This window comes from Rhinatrema bivittatum, chromosome 2 (genome assembly GCF_901001135.1).
Source record: "Rhinatrema bivittatum chromosome 2, aRhiBiv1.1, whole genome shotgun sequence".
Classification (NCBI taxonomy): Eukaryota; Metazoa; Chordata; class Amphibia; order Gymnophiona; family Rhinatrematidae; genus Rhinatrema; species Rhinatrema bivittatum.
The window spans coordinates 567781637-567808559 of NC_042616.1; the positions used below are offsets into that span (position 1 = coordinate 567781637).

Genomic DNA, 26923 nt, shown 5'->3' on the forward strand with positions numbered 1-26923 from the left:
TTGTTTCAAATTCATGCATATCATGAAACTTGTTGATGTCAATGAAGTACCAAATACATAGGAATGGTGATTTTCAAAGGGACTTTATATGATTTACGCATATAAATGACCTTTTACAAAACTGTTCACCTGTCATGCAAACAACTTATCTGCATATATCATGTTGGTACATATATTTACCATGTCTAAGCAAAGGTATTCTTGGGGGAAAAGCTAGGGCAGGTTATGGACATATACATACATACTTTTGGATTTCAAAAAATATGGGCCGGATTTTAAGAGGTAAGAGTGGGCGTAGATTTGTGCGCACAACCTGGCGTGCACAAATCTACGCCTGATTTTATAACATGCTCGCGTGCATGTTATAAAATCCGTGGTCGGCGTGCACAAGGGGGTGCACACTTCTGCACCTTTCGTGCGCCGAGCCCTAGGGGAGCCCCAATGGCTTTCCCCATTCTGAGGCCGCTCCAAAATCGGAGCAGCCTCGGAGGGAACTTTCCTTCCACCCCCCCCCCCCCCCACCTTCTCCTCCCTTCCCCTACCTAACCCACTCCCCAACCCTATCTAAAACCCTCCCTGACCTTTGTTAAATAAGTTGCGCCTGCTTCTGGTCCCGCCCCCTCCCTGCCCTGCCCTGCCCACTCCCTGCCCCTTTTTTCAAGCCCCGGGACATAAGCATGTCCCGGGGCTTGCGCGCATCACCAGGCCTATGCAAAATAGGCTCGGCACGCGCAGGAGCGGGTTATTGCGGTTACACGCATAACCCTTTTAAAATCCGCCCCTATGTGTGTAAATTTTCACAAAAAATTTGTGTGGACAATTTAGCAGGTGCAACTTGTGCAGATAGATTTGGTGGAATAGTTTTCAAAGTGGACTTATACACATGTTCAGTTTGCAGCATCACACATTGTAATGTCAGGAAATATGCACCAGGTTTCAAAGTAGACTTTTCCAAGTGGACATATGTGTAGAAGTTTGCTTTGTGTGAGTCTTTCCTGACATTACTACATGTGAGATTACAAACTGACCCCCTAAACAACAGGTCAGAGGTTTGTGCTAAAAGCTGTTCATAGTAACTGATGCCTTTCAAACTAACCACCATACAGAGGAGAATTTTAAAAGCCATTTTCCTGGCTCTAAAAATTGGACCTCTGGCTGGCTTAAAAGTAAGTGTAATTCTCCATAATGTGCACACTTTTAGCTTGAATGTGAAGAGATGTTCCCTAAGGCATATTTAGCTCATGGGACATAAATAATTCATGTACATGACATTTTCACAAGTGCACACGTCATTCTCGCCTTCTATGCTGCTCGCACAAAAGAACAAATGCAAAGTATGTGATCACTTTTAATGCATGTACTTTGAACTCATTGTCAAACAGAGGCTGCCATGTTGTTTCTCTTTTAAAATTAGCATGAAGCACACATGCTAAAAGTGCCTGTGTTGTTCACAAACGTGCAAGCTGTTTGAAAATTGCTCTCATGTTATTTCATTGATTGTTCTTTTTCCTTTGACATCACTGATATGAAAGAGTTCAGAAAAATATCCCAAACGTTATATACATAGATACATAGAAATGACAGCAGAAAAAGACCAAACGGCCCATCTTGTCTGCCCAACAAGCTCCCAATTTCCCATACTTATCTGTTTTACTGACCACCAAGTTCAGGGCCCTTGTTGGTAATTGTTTGCTTTGAATTTCCTGCCACCCCCTGCCTTTGATGCAGAGAGTAATGTTGGAGTTGCATCAAAGGTGAATCGAAAGGCTTAGGGGCAGATTTTAAAAGCCCTATGCACTTAAATCCAGGAGGATTTACGCGCATAGGGGGGTTACGTGCACTGGGCCTATTTTCAAAAGGCCCGGTGGCACGCGTAAAGCCCCGGGACGCACATATGTCCCGGGGCTTGAAAACAGGGGCGGGGCATGGGCGGTTCGGGGCGGGGCGTGGGAGGTCAGGGGTGGTCTGATGGCGGGGCGGGGGCATGGCCAGAGGCCTCCGTACAGTCGCTGGGCCAGGGGATCGCGCGCCGGCACTCGGCCAGCACGCGCAACCTACGCCTGCCCGGAGGCAGGCACAACTTATAAAATAAAGGTTTGGAGGGTTTTAGGTAGGGCTGGGGGCGGGTTAGGTAGGGGAAGGGAGGGGAAGGTGGGGGTGGAAGGAAATTTCCCTCCAAGGCCGCTCCGATTTCGGAGCGGCCTTGGAGGGAACGGGGAAAGCCAACAGGGCTCCCCAAGGGCTCGGCACGTTCACTAATGTGCACCCCCTTGTGCGTGCCGACCCCGGATTTTATAACATGCCCACGGCTGTGCGCGCATGTTATAAAATCGGGCGTACATTTGTGCGTGCAATGTTGCACGCACAAATGTACACCCGCGCGTAGGTATTAAAATCCGGCCCTTAGGGGTAGATTTTCAAATAGCGCGAATAGGCGTACTTTTGTTGGCGCTCCAGGCGCCAACAAAAGTACGCTGGATTTTAGTAGATACGCGCGTAGCCGCGCGTAGCCGCGCGTATCCGCTAAAATCCGGGATCGGCGCGCGCAAGGCTATCGATTCTGTATAGCCGGCGCGCGCCGAGCCGCGCAGCCTACCTCCGTTCCCTCCGAGGCCGCTCCGAAATCGGAGCGGCCTCGAAGGGAACTTTCCTTTGCCCTCCCCTCACCTTCCCCTCCCTTCCCCTACCTAATCCACCCGCCCGGCCCTGTCTAAACCCCTCACTTACCTTTGTCAGGGGATTTACGCCTCCCGGAGGGAGAAGTAAATCCCCGCGCGCCAGTGGGCCGCTAGCGCGCTGGGACGTGACCTGGGGGCGGGTCCGGAGGGCGCGGCCACGCCCCCGGACCGCCCTGGGCCATAGCCACGCCCCCAAGCCCGCCCCCGGAACGCTCCCGACACGCCCCGAAAACGCCGCTGCGCTCGGTCCCGCCCCCGACACGCCCCCCTCCGAAAACCCCGGGACTTACGCGAGTCCCGGGGCTCTGCGCGCGCCGGTAGGCCTATGTAAAATAGGCTCACCGGCGCGCAGGGCCCTGCTCGCCTAAATCCGCCTGGATTTGGGCAGATTTAGGCGAGCAGGGCTCTTAAAATCCGCCCCTTAATGTTTAAGGGTAGTAACTGCCGCATCAAGCAAGTTACCCCAATGCTTGTTTACCCAGACTGCACAGATCAATGCCTTGTTGGATGTTGTCTGAAAAATGTATTGAAAGAATAAGCCTGAGTTTCTAAACTAAAGGATGAGCATGTCAGAAGTAGGATTTGAACCCACACCTCCATCAGGAGACTAGAACACCCAGCACAGGGAAGCAGGAAGATTTGAGTCTGGCACCTTAGACCACTCAGCCACTCTGATTAATAGAATGCATGAGCCAGCCAGGAGTTGAACCTAGAGTCTTCTGAGCCGTAGTCAGATGTGTTATCCATATACTATGTGAGAAATATTATTTTTATTTATAAATATGCATGCATGATAACTTTCAAACAACTGCACGCAGCAGCATATATATGTGCATATATGGCTGTGAGCAGATCTATGCTAATATTTTATAACCCATACATATGGTATATGTGTGTTTTATAAAATATGCGTATCTCTACCCTGCAACATACATACACATATGTAGGCTTATGCACAAATACATGCACTGCATTGAAAGAACACATATCGATTAATTAAATTTGCATACTTTTCCTAATTATTTAAAAAAATACTCGCATATATTTTACACATGAAAATAAAGTAGGACTTACATATATCCGGATTTATGCACATCAGTCGGTGTATTTTAAAACACACATCAAGGATAATTACCAGTTTTAACAATTAGTCCACCAGTTTTCCCAGTCCTTCTACAGGTCATCGAGATCCTCCTGGGTCTTCAGCCTGAACTCCCCCCAGTTCACCCAGATCTCCCACCCAGCCAATAGTATAAAATAAACATATTTAATATCATTTACAGCAGATAATTAAAACTGTATGAGTAAGCTGGCATATCTCATGCATAAGTGTCTTTTAAAATAACAACTTATGAGTATAAATGTTGGCCCCACCATGGAATGCTCCTAGACCACCCCTTTTATACACATACACTCAAAAGTGAACATACACGCATATTTTTTACTTCATAAAATATGCATTACATGAGTTGAGGCTACTTACACACACATATATGCAAATTTTTATACATTTTGAAACTTCATCCCATATTTTTATTGCTTTTAAATCTATAGCTCCAGATTGGCTATGTTAGGCATTGCTATACACAGCTTCTCTCTGTGCTTACATGTTGCCTACATTCTGAAAATTGAACTTTTATTATTCTTTCTTGGCCACAAACAGCAAAACATTTTCCTAAAAGTAGTCCTAAGTTCAGGGCTCCGAAATGCATAAATTAATGGATCAATAACTGAATTGCACATGATTAGTGTGCCATTCACGTTAAATATTGATATGTAGCATGCACAGTAAGGGTTATGTGGACAAAATGTAACGAGGAGGAGGTGCAGTATAAATGGAGCCCAACAGCATATGAAGACACCAAGTAAGATAGTTAGAGTGATGGCTCCTTTCATGTTGGCTCTCTGGTGGACTGTATTCCACTGCCCAGGAAGTGATGCTATCTTTTTGGCATGAGACCGAGCGAGAATGAACATGTGAATGTAGAGGCAGATTATGAAAACTAGCATTAAAAGAAACACAACAGTGAAACAAATAATTGTGGCAGTATCATGGAAAAAAATGATCATGGCAATGGCACTTCCACCGCAAAATATCCAAATTCCAGCCAGGATGACTGCAGCACGTCTCGCAGTCATGATATTATGGTATCGTAAAGCATGAAAGATGGTTATGTAACGGTCTGCGGCGATTGCCAGCAAGCTGAAGATAGAGCCCAGCAAAGACAGTATGAAAAACCAATCCATTATGTCATCCATCTTTTTCTCAAGTGTCCCTGTGCGCTCCAGATACCCCACATTGGATAAGATGATCATGATATTCTCCAGAATCTTGTACAGACTGCTCAGCATATCAGACACAGCCAAGCTGCATATGAAAAAGTACATGGGCAAATGGAGATTCTTATTGCGAAAGACTGCTAAAAGGACCAACAAGTTTTCTGACAGGCCAACAGCTGAAATAGTGAAAAAGACTTCTTCTGGTACTGTAATCTCTCTGCAGTCAGTGGTATTTAAAGTTAAAAATGAAGAATTCTTAAATGAAGGACTACTGGTCTGTCCAAGGGGTCTTATCTCTGAAGATCTGTCCATCCTCTTTTCTGATGTTTATCTATGATTTGTTTATTGGTCACCTCAGAAGCAGCAGTTTTATGATGAAGATGTTCTTATTGTACTTTGAAACTTGTCAGAGATTTAATACCAGTGCTCTGGGCAACCTGAAATAGAACATAGCAAAAATGATATTAAAGAATTCATGAATCTATATAATAGACCAGCATTTCCCAACCCTCTTTTAGAGGCATACCTATTCCGTTTGGTTTTCAGGATTGCCACAATTAAGATGCATAAGATAGATGTGCATTCATTGAAGACTCGGTGTATGGAAATCTATCTCATGCATATTCATTATGGTTTCCTGAAAACCCGACTACTTAGGTATGCCTCCAGGAGAGGGCTGGGAAACAGTGTAATAGACAAACCAGAGTTGTCTACAAATAAGGCTCAAGGAATTGTTTGTTAAAGTGTTGTAAAATATATAAATAAATTGCTAACTGTTTCAGTGGTGCTTGTTCTTCTCTTACTCACAGACAATTTCAAATCTTCATATTTAGACTAGCGTCCAAATGAAAGGTCAGGGACAAATTTTGCCTTAGTCAAATAAGTGCAAACAACCCTAACTAAAATTTTAAAGAGTAGGTCAATTACTGCTTATTGGCAAACAGAGTAAACAAAATTAACCAAATAAATTTTAGGAGATTAAGCTTTTATATTAACCCCAAATCAAAATCATGCAGTCATCACTTCTTTTACATAACTGAAACTGTCCATTGCCAAAGACAGAATACTAGTCTTGATGGAACATCGGTCTGTCTCAGCCTGGCACCCCTTTACTGTATTTCTTGATTAACTGCAAAATCATTAAAACACATCAATGTGATGTACATAAAAATACAAAGAAGTGAATATAATAAACAATCAAAGTACTTAAATATATAAAATCTAAAGGAAGATAAAATAATCTATAACCTAAAAGGTAAATTTTAAAAGCCCTGGGCTTGCCAAAATTGGGAGATACATGCACAAGTCAGGCTGGCGCATGTCAAATGGATTTTAAAAGCCGCCTGAGGACGAACATATCTCCTGCTATGTGCACAAGTCAAAAATTTCCAAAAAGAGGAGGAGTATGGGCATGGTCTGGGTGGGGGCACGAGTGTATCAAGAGATGTGTGCATAAATACTTATCATCCTTGCGTGCACCGGGGTCCCATGCTATGTAAGACCTGGCTATTCTCTAAAATATATACACCTTACTTCCCCTCTCTCTCTATTGTGTTACCCTTACCCCCCTTCCTATCCCTTTTCCCCCCTCCCTCCTTCCCTTCCCTCTCACCCTTTTTTCTACACAAATGATATATTTTATGTTATTCCCTATCATTGTAAATTTTGTAAATATTTGCAACACTTGCTTACAATAATTTAAGAATTAACTTAATTCTTAATTATCCTTCACATCTCCCCCCCTTTCATTTACTCTCTTGTTAATATGTTATTTTATATTATGTTCTTCTTTATATTTCTCCTTCCTTTTAATTACTCTCTTGTTAATATGTTATTTATGTTTTTATGTTAAACTTGTTCGATGTAAAGCGCCATCCCAGGCACTAGTTTATGTTACGCTGTGAACCGATGTGATATCACTGATGAATGTCGGTATATAAAATTGTTAAATAAATAAATAAAATAAATAAATAAATAAGTTTACTTCTGGTATGGATGGTATGTAAGTAATAAAGCAAAAAAATCTAGGCTAGTCAGTGAGGTTTTAAGGGTCACGGCTAATGGGGGGAAGGGGGCTATTAAACTAGGGAGGGTTTGGAAGTCCTATTCCTTAACTGGATGAACTGGGATCAAACTGGGAAAACTAGATATGGAGTCAGTGTGTGTCCCTTGTAAAATTTCCCTACTTATGCAGTAAAAGCAGCATTTGTGTACGCATGCACGTGTCCATTTAAAAGTGTGCGCCAATGTACACGCGTATGTTATAAAATGGATGGGTCTCTGGGCACAGATTGACAAATGCGCGCACATGGGTGCCTGCATGCCTGTTTAAAAGTTACTGTCAAATGGGCTAATTTTAAAAAGAACGCAGAGCGCATAAGTGTACAGGCTCTTATCGCACCCAGAAAGCATTAGAAAAGAGTAGGGTAGCTCTCCGAGAGTTAGAATTGGAGGATGTGGAAAGGGTTTTCTGATATTCCAAGCAGAGATTATATGAGTTCAGGAACAATGCAGGAGCCATACTTGTACACTTGCTATGGCGTAGAGTGCAGACTCAGAGGTCATTGATTTCTAGTATACAGCAGGCCAATGGGGCTTTAATACAGTCTAATGAAGGTATTAATGACAGGTTCAAAGAATTTTTTAAACAGTTATATTCTGCAGATGGGCCTACCTCAGAAGAAGTGATTGCAGGATATTTAGCTGGGTTAGAGATGCCTGTTCTGACTGGTCCTCAGACAGAGAGATTAATGACACCTATTTCTACACCGGAAATGCAGGATGCAATTTCTCGCCTTCCAGGGAAAAAAGTCTGGGCCCACATGGTTACCCTATGATTTTTACAAGATTTTCTTGTCTGAGTTTGTTGGGCCACTAAAGTAGGTTTTTGATCATTTGCAGCTGTACCTGGATCAAACAGGCAGCCTCTTTGATGCCGACCCATAAAATGGGTCGGGATAAATATGAGCCTGGCATTCAATCGGGCCGATAACTCCCCTCCGTTCGTTTGTGAATGAACGACAAGATAATTGGGTCAAGCTAATCCCGTGGGCGGAGTTCTCGTATAATAATCACACGCATGCTGCTACTGGAAGTTCGCCTTTCCTCGTCGTCTATGGGAAGAAACTTCGACCGCCCTTGCCTTCGCCTGAACCTAGTGCACTCCCAGCAGTGCAAATTTCAGCCCGCCAGCTTCTTTCCTTATGGATGTCTATCCAGGGAAAGATCCGTAAAGCCGCCCAGTCCGCCAAGAAATGGACGGATAGGCATCGTCAGCCAGCACCCATCTTCCTCCCAGGAGACCACGTCTGGCTTAGTACCAAAAATCTACAGCTACGTATTCCGTCTCGAAGACTAGTTCCGAGATTCTGTGGGCCTTTTCGAGTCGCCGAACGAGTGGGAGCAGTCTCATACCGATTACGCCTACCCTCCTCCATGCGTATACTTGACCTGTTCCATGTGTCATTGCTAAAGCCTCTTGTTTTATCCAGATACCGCTCCCGGGCTCCTGAACCATCGGACCCTTCGGTACCGATGAGGTTATGTATCAAGTACATGAAATCTTGGATGTCCGGTTCCATCAACACCGCTGGGAGTACTTGCTTGCCTGGGAGGGTTGCAGACCCGAGGATAATTCTTGGGAACCGGCCCGTAACATCCTCGACAAGGATTTATTACTGCAGTTCCATCTGGACCACCCAAGTAAACCCGGACCGGCTAAGAGGGGGTGTAAGAGGGGAGGTACTGTTGCGGTTCTGGCCGCGAGCGCCGCGACCAGACCCTTACCTCCGTGCTTCTGGACCTACTCCTGCTTCTGAAGGCGTGGTTTGCGCCCTGCTCGGCAGCATCCCTGTGGGGGCCGTGCCGCCGGGAAGCTTCCCATGGACGCCCTGCTTCTAGGCATGCACGCGCGCCACTTGGATGCATTTCTAGGCCGTTTCCCGCCAGTGGTGACTCCGCCCAATTCCTGATGTCAGACGCCGCTGTCTTGATAAGCCAGCCGCGGACACTCAGTCTTTGCCTTGCAACGGGCTTATCTCCTGGTTCCCTGTTGTGCCGTGCCCCGGAGTGAGTTGCCTTGCTACTCCCTCCATTCCTGCTTGCCTGCTACAGTACCTGCTTGGTTCCTACTAGCCTGCTACAGTTCCTGCCTGGTTCCAGTACCAGAGTCTTGCTACAGTTCCTGCCTGGTTCTAGCACCCGAGTCTTGCTACAGTTCCTGCCTGGTTCCAGTACCTGTGCCCTGCTACAGTTTATGCCTGGTTCCAGAACCCGAGCCCTGTTACAGTACTTATCTACTGTTCTCAGTCCTGATCAACAACCTGCCTAAGTCCCAGCGGTCGTGCCCCTACGGGCTTCTCCCAGGGGGACTTCAGCTTCCAAGGGTGAAGCCGCCTAAGTCCCAGTGGTTGGGCTCCTACGGGCTCCTTCCGGGGGAGTACCAGCTTCCAGGGTGAAGAGCACCTCTACGTCCTGCCTGAACATCTGCCTCCCGGCCTGCCACATACTAGAGACATTGACCACCTTTCCCAGTCTCCTGCAGGTCGGCCTAAGGGTCCACTAAACTGAGACTCCATAATAATTGGAGCAAAGAATATTGTGGTCCAGAGCATCAAATCCTGCAGAAATGTCAAGAAGTATGAGAATGAAGTCTATGTTTGAGTCAGATCCATGAATTATTGTGTCAAATGAGGAGAGTAGGAGGGTCTCAGTACTATGTGCCTTACAGAAACCATGTTGATTAGTGTCTAATATATTGTTTTCTTCAATGTAATTGTTCAGTTGATGTAGGACCACAGATTCTATTACTTTTGCCAGGGTGGTGAGTGAGGCAATTGGGTGTAATTTTTGGGATAGGTAGAATAGATATTAATTTCAAGGAGTATGGAAAGATTCCATTAGTCAAAGATAAATTGACTAAGTGGGTTAGGGAAGGTGAGATAACTTTGCGAATATCTCTTAGTAATTTACCAGGACAGGGATTGAATGTACTATTTGATATTTTTATTTTACAGAGAACGTGGGTTATGGTTTTGGAATTAAAAAGACAGAAGTCAGACCAAAAGTAGATTGGCAGAGGATGATTATTGGTTGGGATGGGCAAGTGACTAAATTTAGAAGATAAGTTAGAGATCTTGTCTTTGAAGTAGGAGGCAATGCTATTACAAAAATTGTTAGAAATGTGATCAGTGAAATCAGTTCTTGGTGAGGTAAGGGATTTTACAGTATTAAATAACACTTTATTATTGACATTGGCATTATGTATTTCCTGAGCATAATGAGAATTTTTGGCCAAATCAAGTTATGAAGCAGGGGTGGAATGGCCATTCGGGGGATCGGGCATCCCCCGGTGGGCCGGTCGCTCTGGTCATGTGGTCTGCCGAGCGTGGCCGCAACAAAGCCACACTTATTTATTTTATTTTATTTATTTATTTAATAACTTTTATATACCGACGAACGTTGGGAACATCTCGTCGGTTTACATAGAACAGAACTTAGCAACAGGCTTTACAATTATTGCATAATTAAATAAGGAACATTAAGAACATACAAATAACAGATTAGATTATGCAAGTAGAAATTAGCAAGGTGGGATACGAGAAAGAGGTTATCTAAACGGGGGGGGGGGGGGGGGGGGGGGGAGATTCTGATATATAGGAGGGTATCCACACTTAAAGGAGGTATATATACACGTGATTGGGAACAAATTTTTATATACAATATGTTGTCCTGATCAAATTCACTTTAGGGAGTTTTAAGTAGAGGGAGGGGGTAGAAAGGAGGTGGAAAGTAGGTGGGGGGAGAGGGAAGAGGAGAGGTTAGGAGTTGGAGGGGGTGGGGTGAGAGTGGTTGTGTGAATATTAGAGGTAGGAGTATTTGAAGAACCAGGTTAGGTGACCCAGGTCCACTTGGCAGACCACAGGGTATCTTCTGGGCCGGCTTTTGGGAAAATCCCCAGGCTGATCTTTACCCGGAATCCGCCCCTGTTATGAGGATAATACACCGATGTGCGCCATGGTCAGCTTTTCTAAAAATTGGAGTTATGCACATAATTCTTGGCCCCACCCAGGAACTCCCATGCCTCACTCCTTTTCCACCCCCTTGTGCTTGATGTGCACATGGGTATGTATACGTGTACATTGAGGCTTCTTAAAATTTGTGCTGCTTGCGCAAGGCCCACACACTGTGATTGGGGCCATATTTTTTTACGAGCAACACTTTTAAAATCTACCTGTTTATAACAATCCAATAGATAAAAAGAAAAAAGATTTAAAAATCAACACAGTTAACAGTATAAATCATTAAAAGTCTTAAATAATAACATATAGTGCAATGCATAAAAGCAGAGTTTACACATCAAAAGCCTTAGTAAGGAATCAGACTTTTACATTTTTTCTAAATTTCAAATAGTTGTTCTCTACTCTGTGATAAAAAAGACAAAATATTCCACAGCAATGAAGCCATATAACTAAAAGCAAATTGGTGAGTTATTTTAGTAGGTGGCAGAATAGATAGCATATTCGGACACTCCCAGCCAGCCACCCTCCAGTCTCAGAACCTCCACTCCTGACCAGCCTCCAGCTCCCAGCCTTGGACCTCACAGCCAACTGAAATCTTTCCACTGTTCCAGAAATGTTGTGGCTGCTACCACTTGTCTCTCTTCATTCTTGTGCTGGTCTCAGGAGACATGCCAATCAGTGCATGAATACAGGCACTCTCATGCCTCTCTGTGAGTTTGAGGCTCAAAGGCCCTGGTATTCTCAGGCCGATCTGCATGTCTCATGAAACCAAAGTGATGATGCAGACAGCCACGCGGTGCTGGCTCTAGTGCTTAGGGATGGCACAGCAAATATTTGGTAGGCCAGGACTCGGTTGGCCTACCCTGTTCTGACGTCTATGGAACAACCTTAGCCTCAGCCAGGGAAATAACAGTTTTGCCTTCCAAAAGTATTTTAGGTGAGGTGTCAAAATGCCTGGTAACATTCAATAATGAATGCAGCTAACCCAGGGGTTTTGTGAAGTGACAAGGAAGCAATCGTTCAGCTTATCTCTGCTTCATTTATGTCAGTTTCTACCTTGAGCCTTTTCTCTGATAAAAGAGTAGTGTGTTGCAAATTACTTAAAACATTGTACACAGAGAGCTTTAAAGAACTCAGAATGCACTCACTAGGAAAGAAGAGGCAAAGGGCCAAATCCCTAGCCAGAGAATTGGGCACCTATGGAGAAATGAAAAGGTGAGCCTTCAGCCTATAAACAACAATGCAAGCTGGGAGACTATTACATGTTTTAATATAATCAAACATCCTGTAATTAAATGGAAATGAAAATGCATGCTCATTGAAGCAGGTGCATTCACTGATAAAGGCTATCAGGAGCACACCTCTTACAATTTAATCACTTACCAAAGCACTGAAGGATAGAAAGCTTAATAAATTGTCATGTTGTAAAGGAGAGACAACTATGTGAAAATGTCAGTGCCTTAAAGTTAATCTCCTTCAGGAATCCTAGTCTGATGAAACCATGGTCCAGGTCAGAGTGGAATTAATTTCTAAAAGAGCCAGTGAATTCCCCCTATTTGTTATGAAGTTTTGGGAAATGGATACCTCTCTGGTTTAATAAGATAAATCCTGTGAAGTTTAGAGTTATCAAAATTCCCATCAGCTAGTCAGAATAATTAATTTTTGAAAGTGACAAAACAATTACAGGTGAATTTTCAAAAGAGTTATGCATGTAAATGTAGCATACTATTAAAGCAATTTTCAAAAGCCATTTACACATGTAAAGTACACTTCCACATGAATATCCAATGGACAATTCAATGGCATATATTGTAGCAATTTTCAAAAGCCCACTTACATGGGTAAAGTGCATTTACACATGTAAAGCTCAATTTTAAGCATTTAAATGCTTTTGAAAATCAGGACATTAGTGAAAATAAAACATTTTTAAAGTTAGCATTTCAAAAGATAATAGGAGATTTTTGTTTCTATGTTGTGAATGGGAATTAATTAGAACAAAGTGACTTTTATAGAAGTTCACTTTAGAGGAAATTATTTTTGCATATCCCTTGGTTATAATATGCTTCTGGGGGTTTCCAGTTCAATTTTTGTCTGCCTCTTTCTCTTTCTAATTTGTGGTCCTGTATTCTGTATTTGGTGAGGATCTTCCTGTGTTCTGTGTGTGTGACAGAGATGAAAGATTTTGCTAGTGTATAGTAGTCTAGTTTGTTCTGTTTTCACAGTAGGAGGTGTATTAGTTTCTAGGGCTTGTTGATATATTTATTTATTTAAAACTATTTTGATATAGTATGCTCCAATGATTATGGTGGTTTACAAAGTTTGGCATAAATAGACATAAATACCAGGGCTCGCATCCCCGTGTGCGAAAGCCCAACCCTAACGGCGACGCCGATGGGTCGGGGCATGCCCATCCTTTTCCCTCATATGCAGTATGTCCCCGGTGGCCGAGCGCATGCTCCACTGGAGCGCGCGCGCCGGGCCTGACGCCGGACAATGTCATCGACCTGTGACATGTGCTGAATGCGCGTCGCAGCGCCGATAAAAGAGAGCACCGTCGACGCCATTCCCCCTTTTCCTCAGCGACGACGGCATGAGACCCCACCCACCCGCCCTTTGCCACCAAACACCAACATGTACTAAGAATAGCAATAACAGTTATCCTGTTGTAGTCAGGAGGCTTATGTTAGTAATAAGTTTACTTCAGCATTTATGCTTGTTCCTCAGTTTTATCTCAACCTGTTACAGTGGCAAGTGTGTTATTATATGTCGCAGCTTTAGGCTGGGGCACGAGCCAGGGCCGGATTTGGTAGACCTTCAGTATGGGCCCCCTTGCTAGCAAGATCAAGGCAGGGGACCTGATGAGAGGGATCCCTTGCTAGGAGACACGGCGGGAAGTACCCGGGATTATTACTTATATATACAATAGAGATGTGAATCGTGTCCTCGATCGTCTTAACGATCGATTTCGGCTGGGAGGGAATCGTATCGTCGCCGTATGGGTGTTTAGAGTATCGTGAAAATCGTTAAAATCATGAACTGGCACACTAAAACCCCCTAAAACCCACCCCCGACCCTTTAAATTAAATCCCCCACCCTCCCGAACCCCCCCCCCAAATGCCTTAAATTACCTGGGGGTCCAGCGGCGGTCCGTAGCTAAATCGGGGGAAGGGGGAGGGCAGGAAAACCGGCACACTAAAACACCCTAAAACCCACCCCTGACCCTTTAAATTAAATCCCCCACCCTCCCGAACCCCCCCCCCAAATGCCTTAAATTACCTGGGGGTCCAGTGGCGGTCCGGAACGGCCTCCTGCAATTGAATCGTGTTGTCTTCAGCCGGCACCATTTTGCGCCGCCATTTTGCAAAATGGCGGCGCAAAATGGCGGCGGCCATAGACCAACACGATTCGACTGCAGGAGGTCGTTCCGGACCCCCGCTGGACTTTTGACAAGTCTTGTGGGGGTCAGGAGGCCCCCCCAAGCTGGCCAAAAGTCCCTGGGGGTCCAGCGGGGGTCCAGGAGCGATCTCCTGCCGCGAATCGTTTTCCGTACGGAAAATGGCGCCAGCAGGAGATCGACTGCAGGAGGTCGTTCAGCGGGGGTTCCGGACCGCCGCTGAATGACCTCCTGCAGTCGATCTCCTGCCGGCGCCATTTTCCGTACGGAAAACGATTCATGGCAGGAGATCGCTCCCGGACCCCCGCTGGACCCCCAGGGACTTTTGGCCAGCTTGGGGGGGCCTCCTGACCCCCACAAGACTTGCCAAAAGTCCAGCGGGGGTCCGGAACAACCTCCTGCAGTCTAATCGTGTTGGTCTATGGCCGCCGCCATTTTGCGCCGCCATTTTGCAAAATGGCGGCGCAGAATGGCGTCGGCTGAACACAACACGATTCAATTGCAGGAGGCCGTTCCGGACCACCACTGGACCCCCCAGGTAATTTAAGGCATTTGAGGGGGTTCGGGAGGGTGGGGGATTTAATTTAAAGGGTCAGGGGTGGGTTTTAGGGGGTTTTAGTGTGCCGGTTTTCCTGCCCTCCCCCTTCCCCCGATTTACGATTTTTTGACGATAAATCGGGGGAATTGGTATTGTATCGTGGCCCTAACGATTTCTGACGTTTTAAAATATATCGGACGATATTTTAAATCGTCAAAAAACGATTCACATCCCTAATATACAATTATCGGCTCGTGCATCTCATATACAAGTTCCAGTTTGGTCAATTGTTAATAGTTCAATAAAGCTGCGGCCTCTTCCATTCACAAAAAGTCTGCGTCTCGTATTTGTAGCCTACAAGATTATATTTTTGGGATAAGAGGGGAGTGGGGGTGGGGGCGGGCCAAGCATCAACAATCTCAGCATTATTAAATATATACAAAACAAAAGGTACATTTGCATTTCAATGCTTGACTGGCCTTTCATAGGAAGAGATGTTGCCATGTGTATCCTAGATGTTAGTGCTGTTATGAGATGTCAGGTTTGATACAAAAGTTCTGAGTTTGTTTTTACCATGATTTTGAGGTTCATGACAGGATGCCTGGTAGTAGGAGTTTGCTTTGCTGGTAATGAGATTTAAAAGCAAAGATGGTAATTTTCAAACTGGCACACAAGTGCTTACTGGCAAGTGCATGTCGGCTCATGCCTAGGGATGAGGCCATTTTGTAACTGGTGCTCATATATGTGCGCATGTTATAAAATAGCCTGGCCATGCACACATGTGTGCCAAATTTTAAATGGATGCATAAATCCTGCTTCTACCAGGTAAGTTGGGAATTTTAAAAGGGGTGCATGCCAATGCCATTACCAGTTTGTCCACCAGTTCATCCAGTTAACAGCTGGATCCTCTAGACCCCCTTGCTTTGATAGCCTGTAAACCCCCCCCCCCCCCCAATTACTGCAGACCCTTTAAGCCCCTCCAAAATGGCTCGAACATTTTCTTTTATAACTTATATGCCATTCATAGCAGAAGTAAAGTTACATGGCAGGGGACCTTGGCACGTGCCGGGGCATGTAAGATGTTATGGGCCTGATTTTAAAAAGCATTTACATGCTTAAAATTGGGTTTTACATGTGTAAATTCACTTTACCTGTGTAAGTGAACTTTTGAAAATTGCTACAATAAATGCCATAGAATTGTCCATAGGATTTAGCCATGTTAAGTGCACTTTACACAGGTAAATGGCTTTTGAAAATTACTAAAATAGTAGTTACATTTACACATGTAAATCCTTTTGAAAATGACCCCCTATATGCGCATATCTTGGCCAAGCCCCAACATGCCCATGCCCTACCCTTTTCTGAGAAGTTTTGAGATGTACGCACTGTGGCATTTACGTGCATATCTGAGCACTTTTTAATATGCAGTCAGCACGCACGAAACCAAATTATTCGTGCACCCCCTAATTATTGTACGTGCTGGGCTTTTAAAATTCACCTTTAATTATTCAATATAATAAAAAAAAACTATATTTCAATAGTAGCAAAAAAGGCATTTTCATTACAGTTTAATATCACTTTTCAAAAACACTTCTTTCCTTTACACACATTTTTTTTTATCTTTCTATTACATTTGTTAACATACCTAAGAAATGTCAACACCACTAACCCAGGCCCTTGTAAACTCCTGGAACCCCAACATTAAACATAAGACAACACAAAACCCAAAATCTAATTACAAAAACATAACAAACCAAACATCATTAAACAAAATAAAACAAAAAATATAAATAATCATACAAAAATATCAACACAATAACAATTCTCTGTAGTAGTTACCCATTCTCTTATTCAAAGGTCCTTAAAAAAATAGTCCAAAAACAATTATGCTGTAAGTTATCCAATGATCCAAAAGCCTCCAACTGAAGGGACTTGCAATTCTACTTTTTCCCAAATATCCCAAAGCTTAAAAAGTTATAAATAATCCAATATTACATAGACAATAGAAAGACAATTTCTTCCATGGAAATATAATATTCATTTAAAAAATATGCCTTGCATATGGGTTATTAAAAAAACACTTGTCAAAAACCCATAGGATTGGGTTGCATCTCATATTCATTTGAAGCATCCCACTTTTAATTAATATCAATTGCCCACTTATCAATTGCCCAGCATATTTCACCCAAAGATGGCTTCTTCAGTGGCTTTTAACATTGAGTTGTTCAAGGAATATCATCATAGTACAGACAAATAGAGATGTGAATCGTGTCCTCGATCGTCTTAACGATCGATTTCGGCTGGGAGGGGGAGGGAATCGTATTGTTGCCGTTTGGGTGTGTAAACTATCGTGAAAATCGTTAAAATCATGAGCCGACACACTAAAACCCCCTAAAACCCACCCCTGACCCTTTAAATTAAACCCCCCACCCTCCCGAACCCCCCCCCAAATGCTTTAAATTACCTGGGGATCCAGCGGTGGTCCAGAACAGCAGCGGTCCGGGACGGCCCCCTCAATTGAATCCTGTTGTCTTCAGCCGGCGCCATTTTGCAAAATGGCCGCCGCAAAATGGCGGCGGCCATAGACAAAAACGATTCGACGCAGGAGGTCGTTCCGGACCCCCGCTGGACTTTTGGCAAGTCTTGTGGGGGTCAGGAGGCCCCCCCAAGCTGGCCAAAAGTTTCTGGGAGTCCAGCGGGGTTCAGGAAGCGATTTCTTGCTGCGAATCGTTTTCCGTATGGAAAATGGCGCCGGCAGGAGATCGACTGCAGGAGGTCATTCAGCGGCGGTCCGGAACTCCCGCTGAACGACCTCCTGCAGTCGATCTCCTGCCGGCGCCATTTTCCGTACGGAAAACGATTCGCGGCAAGAAATCGCTTCCTGAACCCCGCTGGACTCCCAGAAACTTTTGGCCAGCTTGGGGGGGCCTCCTGACCCCCACAAGACTTGCCAAAAGTCCAGCGGGGGTCCGGAACGACCTCCTGCGTCGAATCGTTTTTGTCTATGGCCGCCGCCATTTTGCGGCGGCCATTTTGCAAAATGGTGCCGGCTGAAGACAACAGGATTCAATTGAGGGGGCCGTTCCGGACCGCTGCCGTTCTGGACCACCGCTGGATCCCCAGGTAATTTAAAGCATTTGGGGGGGGGTTCGGGAGGGTGGGGGATTTAATTTAAAGGGTCGGGGGTGGGTTTTAGTGTGCCGGTTTTCCTGCCCTCCCCCTTCCCCCGATTTACGATTTTTTAACGATAAATCGGGGGAATTGGTATTGTATCGTGGCCCTAACGATTTTTGACGATTTAAAATATATCGGACGATATTTTAAATCGTCAAAAAACGATTCACATCCCTACAGACAAATAACCAAGGATTGTGCATTTAGTCTCATGAATGATCCTGTTGGACTCTATGCCTTCCCGGACATAAAGCACCACCCCACCACCAAGATGCTTCTCTCTGTCTTTGCGATATAATTTGTACCCTGGTATAGCACTGTCCCATTGGTTATCCTCTTTCCACCATGTCTCTGATTTGCCAATTAAGTCTGTCATAATTCACTGTTGTACACCCTAACTCTCCCATCTTAATTTTTAGACTTCTGGCATTAGCCAAAGTGTGTTTTTTGTTTGTATTAACATTCTGCCTTTCAATGGACAGGGATAAATTGGAATCTTTTAGCTCTTCCAAGGAAGCATCAGGGCTGCCAGTCTGGAGTTTGGACTTGGCTACTCTGTCCCTAAAGGTCTCATCTATATACCTCTCTGCCTCAGCTCCTCTAGGGCTGCCATTCTATCCTCCAGAGATCAGAGTCGTTCTCTAAGAGACAGGAGTTCTTTGCATCAGATGCACATGTACAATTTCTCACTGGCAGGTAAACAATGTGACACTTGATTCAAAAGACGAGTTGGCCCTCCTCTTGCTGCTGGATTGCTGCCTTAATCTTAAATTTGTTTTGTTCCTAGTTAAGTTTTAGGTTGCTATGGGCATAAGACTGCGTACAATTAAGGTCCTTTAAATGTATTAGTGTATTCACTATATATCTGGTAGTGACCTACAAGGGAATGATTAAACTCTTGATAAGGAGTGGGGAATTTCTGAATTTAAGTGAAAAGGTTGATTAATTTTTTTGTGTGTGTGAAAGTGTCACCTACCTATAAATTAAAGGATTATCTATGGGTGGGTGGGAGTTTAAGTTTTAAAAATTTCCCCAAGCAGTACTTACTGATTCTGTCCAGCCACCAGTAAGGTGACCCTCTCCTCAGTGCTCCTACTGATCCTAGGTCAGACCAAGGATCCATCAAGCTCAGCATCCTGTTTCCAACAGTGGCCAATCCAGGATACAAGTACTTGACAAATACCCAAGCAGTAAATAAAGTTTATGTTTCTAAAGTTTATCAGTTTATAAAGTATTATATGTTCAAGACCAGATGTTTTCAATCTATTGCAAGAATTATGCTTGTTATTTTTATTTTGTGTTTATAATGAGCAGTAGTATATTTTAATAATGAAAGCATTAATTATTAGCTTGGATATCAATGCTTTCTCGTTAGGTAAATAATGGAAGAAAACCACTGATTAAGCACACTCAGCTGAATTTTAAAACAGCCACGTGTGCAAATATTGGCACTTTCGCGCATGGCCGGGCCCTGCGCATTTGGAAAAGGACCCAGCCACGCACGTAAGTGTTGCTACGTGCACAATTGCCAGGGTCTGAAAAAGGGCCGGGCTGGGGGGGGGGGCCTGGTCTGGGTGGGGAGGGGAGGGGCAGAACCATTCATTAGCCGCTTTCCTGGGGAAGAGCGTGCCTGCAGTTGCTGGTGCACGCAAATTACTTCTGCTCCAGGGGAGCAGTAAGTAGTAAAATAAAAAATGTACGGGTAGGTAGGTAGTGGTTAGGATTTGGGGAGGAGAAGGGAAAGAGAAGGAAGGTTAGGCAGGGGGTAGGGAAATTCACTCCCAGTCCGCTCCTTAATTGGAGTAGAATGGTAGGGAATGGGGGAAGGCCCAATTGTGTCGCCACGCGTAACTTACTAAAATTCACCCCCTGCGTGCACCGCCCGCACATGCGGGCATGATTATAAAATCTGGCGATTGCGTGTGCGGCCCATGGATTTTATAATATGTACACACCAGCGCACGCATGTTATAAAATCCATGCGTCCATGTGCGCACGCCGGGAACCGCGCACACCTTTTAAAATCTACCCTACTATTGCTACATTAAACTGATACAGACTTACCAAACACTGCACATTCTACTTCTTGTTAAACTACTATCATCCTCTTCTTCTTCTCCCAGTTAGAACCATCCTTGTTTTATTGTAACTGATTTTTCTGCGCACTTGTTATAACTTGTTATAATTTGTAAATGTATACTCTCTTGTTTTATTTATGCACGTTTTTTTAATGTATTGACTACCCCTCGTTTTATGTAAACCGACATGATACGAATTCCGTGAATGCCGGTATAGAAAAAACCTCAAATAAATAAATAAATAAATAAATACAGGGGGAAATCATTTTAAATACAGTAAATAAAAAAGAACCTATACTGACAGAATGATTTATAAAAAGGGAATAGAACTAAACTATTTTAATAATGTGACTGGATAATATCAGATTAACCACTGGTAAATTTGCATCTGTTTACATGCATAGAAATTATGGGCTGATGGGAGTCACTGCGAGCTTTTATTGATTGATTGATTCTGTTAATTAGGTTTGCATCCTCCTATTGGAAAAATAGGCATAACAGTAAAGGTTGCTGCAAATATATCTTTATAAAAAGCTTTTAAAATGTATTTTACTCCCTCAGAAGAATTTTGCATTTCTAGCCTATGAATTTCTCCTCTCCAATCATTTTGAATGTTGAAGCATTTATCTTGTCCTTCTTACTTCTGTTTGTATTGCAACCAGCATTGTGTTTTTGATTTGTATATATTTGTTACTGTATAAGGTTTAAAACTAGCTACAACAGAAAAGGTAATGGTTACATTTTTGCATTGCAACTATAAACCTTTATACATTGAGTTTCATGGGTCAACGATGGAGCAAATTCATTGGTGACAACTTATGATATGTGTTTTTTCCCAAACCTATTTTTATCATCGTAGCAGAATGCAAATAAGGCCAATGTCAACATCAATAATCTTCAAGCACAGCCTTGCTCCTATGGATAGCCACAAGGCCAAGATCAGAACAACATGAGGGGTCTGTTTAAATGATCATGTCAAAAATTGTTCTATTGTTTTGTTTTGTAAAGATTTCAAAGCTTTCATTTCATGAGAAATAAGTTTTGTAAAAGAAGCAAATAAAAAAAGTCAATAAACAAGTTAAGGGAGTGAACTGAGCCTTCTTATATGTACTCAGAGATCCAATCAGTTCTCTTTCAATTTGCTCCAGATTTTAAGCTTCACATCTAGTTTCAGGTAAAAAAAAGAATTTAATAAAAATATTAAGAAGACCCCCAAAAATTGATGCAGTTTATGATGCTGAAAGGAACAAGAATCCTCATTAGTCTAAAAATGTTTATAACCTATTCTAAATTCTGTCTGAGAGATCCTGGTTCTACATGACTCCTTCAGGATGTTCTTTGGGCACTATCACTGACATGAGCATTGTTTTCCTAAACTCGATTCTTTGTGAATACATTGAAAGATGTTTTCCCTGTTAGAATGACCATGAATCAAATTATGCCACATTGGTAGGACCTCTAAGTATTATATACTGGCTTTTGATTGCTGTGCTATCTTTGTATCTGGTTGTTACCTCCCAGTCACCATCTCTGGCTCCCTCACCCTCCATCCATGTGATTGTATTCCTCCTCTCCCAGCATCACCATTTCTAGCTCTGTTTCCTGCCCTTTCCCCCTTCACAGCAAAAATGGGGGGGGGGGGGGCGAAGGGGGGCCAGCCTGCGAGAGCCCACAGCCTTCGCACCATGGCTGTGCGCCGGCTGCCGGCTTTCGCACCAAATAGCGCCACCGTTAAAAATGTTGCTATTCGGTGCGCTACTGCCGACAATAATGTTGGTCACATTATCGCCAGCTGCGAAGACACCGCTGACTCTGCCCCCTCCCCGCCCCAACGCCTCCCTTCCCCCTAATTTGCATTCTATCGCATGCGAGAAGGCCCTTTTCGCATGCGATAGAGGCATATTGCAAGCGATACGGCCGTACCATGTGCGAAAGCCTTTGAAAATAACACCCTTAGTTCTTTGTTAAATTCCCTCCCCCCTTAACATTTTGTGACTCTGTGCACCATCACTCTCCTTCACTACCTCTGGCTTTCTTGCATTTCTCTACTGCCTTCCCCTCAGTTATTCTGAAACTTTTGTACCTCCATTCCTGGTTCTCTTGTGCCCCCTCCACTCCCTCATGCTATTTCACACACAATCCTTCTCCCACATGGTTCTCATATAACTCCCTACCCTGTTTTTTTCTCACTCCCCATATTAGAAACATAGAAACATCATGGCAGAAAAAGACTGCATGGCCTATCTAGTCAGCCCATCTGCCCAACTCATTGTTTTACAGTTCCCTTCACTCCCTCACAGGTTGCCTCTGTTTATGCCATACTTTCTTGAATCCATAAAAACATAATAAGTGCCATGTTGGGCCAGGCCAAGGTCCATTGGGCCTAGCATTCTATCTCCAATGGTGGCCAGTCCAGGTCACAAGTCCCCAGCATATCCCCAATAGTTGATCTATTTCTAGTATTTCACTCCCAGGGATAGGCACTGGCTTTACCAAGACTACCTCACTAATAACTGTTTATGGAATTTTTCTTCAGGAACTTGTCCAATCCTTTTTTGAACCCCGCTATGTTAGTTGCTTTGACCTTGTCCTCCAACAATAGATTCCATAACTTGATTGTGCACTGAGTGAAAAAATACTTCTTATGATGTTTTAAATCTGTTGGTTGCTAGTTTAATAGTCCTAGTGTTGTTTGAAAGCATAAATAATCACTCCCTATTTACCCATTTTACCCCACTCATGATTTTATAAATTTAAATCATATCCCTTTGCATTCAATCCTTCTACATGCTAAAGAGCTCTAATCTTTCTTCATAAGGAGCTTTTCTATCCCTTTTACCATTTTTGTCACCCTTCTCTATATCTTTTCTATGTTCTCTAAGCCTTTTTTGAGTTGGGGGTGACCAGAACTGCACATAGTGCTCAAGGTGCGGTCGCACCATGGATCTTTATAGAGGCATTATGATAGTCTCAGTTTTGCTCTCTATTCCCTTCCAAGTAATTCCTAACATTATATTTGCCTTTTTGGTCACCTCCACACCACTGAGCTGAAGATTTCAAGGTACTGTCCAAAAGGGCTGTAAGATTCTTTTCCTGGGTGGTGACTCCTGACACAAACTCAAAATCGTGTACCCATAATTGGGATTATTTTTCTCTATGTGCATAACTTTGCACTTTCCACATTCAATTGTATCTGCCATTTATATGTCCAGTCTCCTAGTCTCACGAGGTCCTTCTGCAGTTCTTCAAAATCTGCTGTCATCTTAATGAATCAAAACAAAATTGTGTCATCTGCAAATCTGGTTATCTCACTCATTCCTTTCTCCAGATCATTTATGAATATGTTAAGTAGAACAGGTTGAACTGTAGGACCCCTGGGTCACCCCACTAACTACCTTTCCCTCATTTCCTTCTGTTTCCTGTCTTTTATCCAGTTACCAATAGAGATGTGAATCGGAACCGGAATCCGATTCTGGTTCCGATTCACATCGTTAATTTTTTTTTTGTGCGGCCCGATCGCGGTTTTGTTTATCGGCTGCATCAAGGCAACCTTTGATGACATCACAGGGCCCTGCCTATATAAAACTGCCTCAGATGCCCTTCAAATGCCTCAGCAGCAGGTTCCTCGATGCTTTTTGTTCTTTTTCCTGTTGCCTTGTTCCTTGTCTTAAACCTTGTTCCTTGTTGCCTGCCTTGCTTCTTGTTCCTGGTTCCTTGCCTTGTCTTGTTTTGTTCATCCTGGTCTTTCTTGCCAGTCCTTCCCCTATCTCATTTCCTTGCCTTCACTTCCTGGACTTCAACCTTGGCTCTGGACTTGACTTCTCCCTATCTGCTGCCTGCCCTGACCTCGGCCTGTCTCCCAGTCCTGCTGTCTGCTTCAGTGTTTCATCATTTAGAGTTACTGTTCACCATGCTTGTTGTCACTCAACATGAGACGCCGACAAGCACAGTGAATGGTAACTCTAAACGACGAAACACTGAAGCAGTATCGAGTGGGCAATTTGCTTAAATAAGACAAATATTCACTCAAAGATAAGTGACTTTTATTTGCATACAAAAATATTTTCTCATTAAAAAATGGATACAAAATGCAATTTTGTATGACCAATGATTATAATACAAGACGTAGTCTTTTTGAGACTGTTTGCACTCAAATCAGGATTGAAGTTGGCTTCTCAATATATGAAGGAAGAACACCTAGCAGCATAGACCCTGGAAGAATAAAGTGCCATCAGCCTAATATCCAATGCTGACTAAAGGGAGATGAGGAAGGAGATGACATTCACCCCTCCTCACATCTTCCCAATACTCATGTACCTCCTCAATTCTTCCAACATTCACTTCCTTGCAATTCATTCCCCTCAGATGCTTTCACCCCCTTTGCATTGTCCTCTTTCCCAAACATTAACCCTTTTTTCACTGCACCTCCCCTTATCTACTCCAACATTCACCCATTTGCACATTGCCCTCCCAAAAAGCTACCTGCATTAATCCTCTTCCTGTTGTCACAAATCATTTGGGCCTGAGTAGAGCTCCAAATGACTTCCTCATCCCCTCTGCTGTCAGCTGTGAGCACAATAATCTGCTGGGACTATGACATTGCCCTCTCCATCCCCTCTTTTCTAGTCAGAACAGCAAAAATCCCTTTATTCCAGGCAGCAAATAGGGTGGAGAGTGGAAAAGGATGGGGAGGGCTGGATCAGCCCTCTGACTGGCTCTTTTCTGCTGTACTATAAGCTCCAATCTTGCTTTCTCCTCTCCTGTCATCCACTTCTGCTGATTGCAGGCAGGAATGCAGGGGCAAAGCAGAGATGAACAGAGAAAAGCCTCTCCTTCCTGCTTCAGCCTCCCCTTCCTTATCTCCACAGCAATAAGTAGCATTGTGAAAGCAGGATAAAAGGGGCCGGAGTAAAATGGCTTTTCTCTGCTCCATTATGCTGTACATACTCCATGCTCCAGTCTCTCTTCTCCAGTGGTCCACATTGCTACCCAGCTGACATGGGGACAGGAGGGCAAGAGTCATACTGTGGAGATGAAAGAGCAACAGATTGCCACCTGGACCTAAAGCTTTCATGCTCTAATTCTTTCCATATGCTGCTACCCTCCTACAATTTCACAGAAAGACATTTCAGCAGTTAGATCAACCCAAGCATTTCAAGGTCAATTTTCAAAGGGATCTGGCTAGGTAATTACCACAAAGGTAAAAAAAAATGTCCCTCAGAGTAGCTAAAAATGCATGCATAATTAAATGAAAAAGAGGCATTCCTGGGGGCATTGTAACATTGTGAATGATAGCAAATAAAGACTAAAATGCTCCATCTCATGTGCCCCACAAGTTTTATAGTAGTAGCAACTGCCGCTCTGTGCAGGCTACCTCCACGCAGAAATGCAAACTTTAGAATTAATTGAAAAGTTACCCCATTTCTTCATTTCCATTCTCTAACCAGCAGGGATCCTCTGTGTTTATCCCACACCCTTTTGAATTTCATTTTCATTCCTGTCTTCACCAACTCTTCTGGGATTGCATTCTAATGCAGCTACAAATCCTTTCCATGAATACATATTTCTTGACATTTTCCCACCTTGAAATTTCATGCCATGACCACTAGTTTTACAGCTTCCTTTCCATCAGAAAAAATTTGACTTTTGCACGTCATTAATTCCTTTCAGGTATTTGAAAGCCTGTATTAAATATCCTGTCTCTTTTCTCTTCCAGGGTATAGTCAGTCTTTCAGTCTCATCTCATATGACTTTCTGTATAGATCCCACACCATTTTGGTCACTTTCATCTGGATTGCTTCCATTCTGTCTTTATCCTTTTTTAGATGAAGTCTCCAGGACAGGACACAGTATTCCAGGTGAGCACTCACTAATGATCTGTAGGGATGTGTATTCGTTTGTGACAAAATGATAAGAAAACCCACAAAATTTCATGTGGTTTTCTAATCATTTTTTTTTGGGGGGGGGAAGAACGGACACATTAAAAAAACCCCACCCCAACCCTTCAAATTTAATTAATTGCCACCCCCACCCTCCCGACCCCCCAAGACTTTCCTGACGCCTCCCAAGACTTACCAAAAGTCCCTGGTGGTCCAGCAGGGTCCCAGGAGCAATCTCCCTCTCTCGGGCCGTCACCTGTCACTAATCAAAATGGCGCCGATGGCCCTTTGCCCTTACCATGTGTTGTGTTCTGCGCTTCTGGCCGTCCACAGGCACAGCCTCCTACCTCTTCTGCCGACCAGGCCAGCGGCAACGTCAGGGCCGACTGCCCTGCTTCGAGCTTGGCACCCCCGCGCGGCGGCACAGGCCTTCGGGCTGGCCACCGGGATCGGAGCCGTCCCTGTTCCTCCCTCGCGGCCGCTGCTGCTCTCCTCCGCAGCCCAGATCCAAGATGGCCACCGCCATCCTTAGGCGCGAGGCCGCGCCTCTTCACTAGATTTAAAGGGACCTTATCCCTTTAATTGCCTGCAGCTGATTCCTATCCACAGGGCTAGAGGAAGCATATTTTGATTTCCTCTGACCATTCCTCGACTTGGCAACGTCTTCTGTGAGAGTTGTTTGAGTCTGCTTGCTTCGGTGAGTTCCAGCATCTTGACTCCTTGTTCCAGATTTGTTTTGGTATTCCTGGTTCCAGACCTTGGATCGGCTAGTGGTGATTCCTGGTATTGACTTCGGATTGGCTAGCGGTGATTCCTGGTATTGACTTCGGACTGGCAAGCAGTGATTCTCTGGTGTGTGACTTCGGACTGGTAAGCGACGAC

The 26923-nt window shown here is 44.0% G+C and overlaps 1 protein-coding gene across 1 annotated transcript in view; it reads right to left on the bottom strand.

Moving 5' to 3' along the window:
* Positions 1–3105: 3105 nt before the first annotated feature.
* Positions 3106–26923, bottom strand: part of MC2R (melanocortin 2 receptor) — a 79629-nt gene continuing 55811 nt past the window's right edge. Inside the window, exon 2 of the mRNA XM_029590922.1 lies at positions 3106–5395. Coding sequence (XP_029446782.1) covers positions 4293–5270 — 978 coding nt within the window. The 5' untranslated portion in view covers positions 5271–5395 and the 3' untranslated portion in view covers positions 3106–4292. The remainder of the gene's footprint in view (positions 5396–26923) is intronic.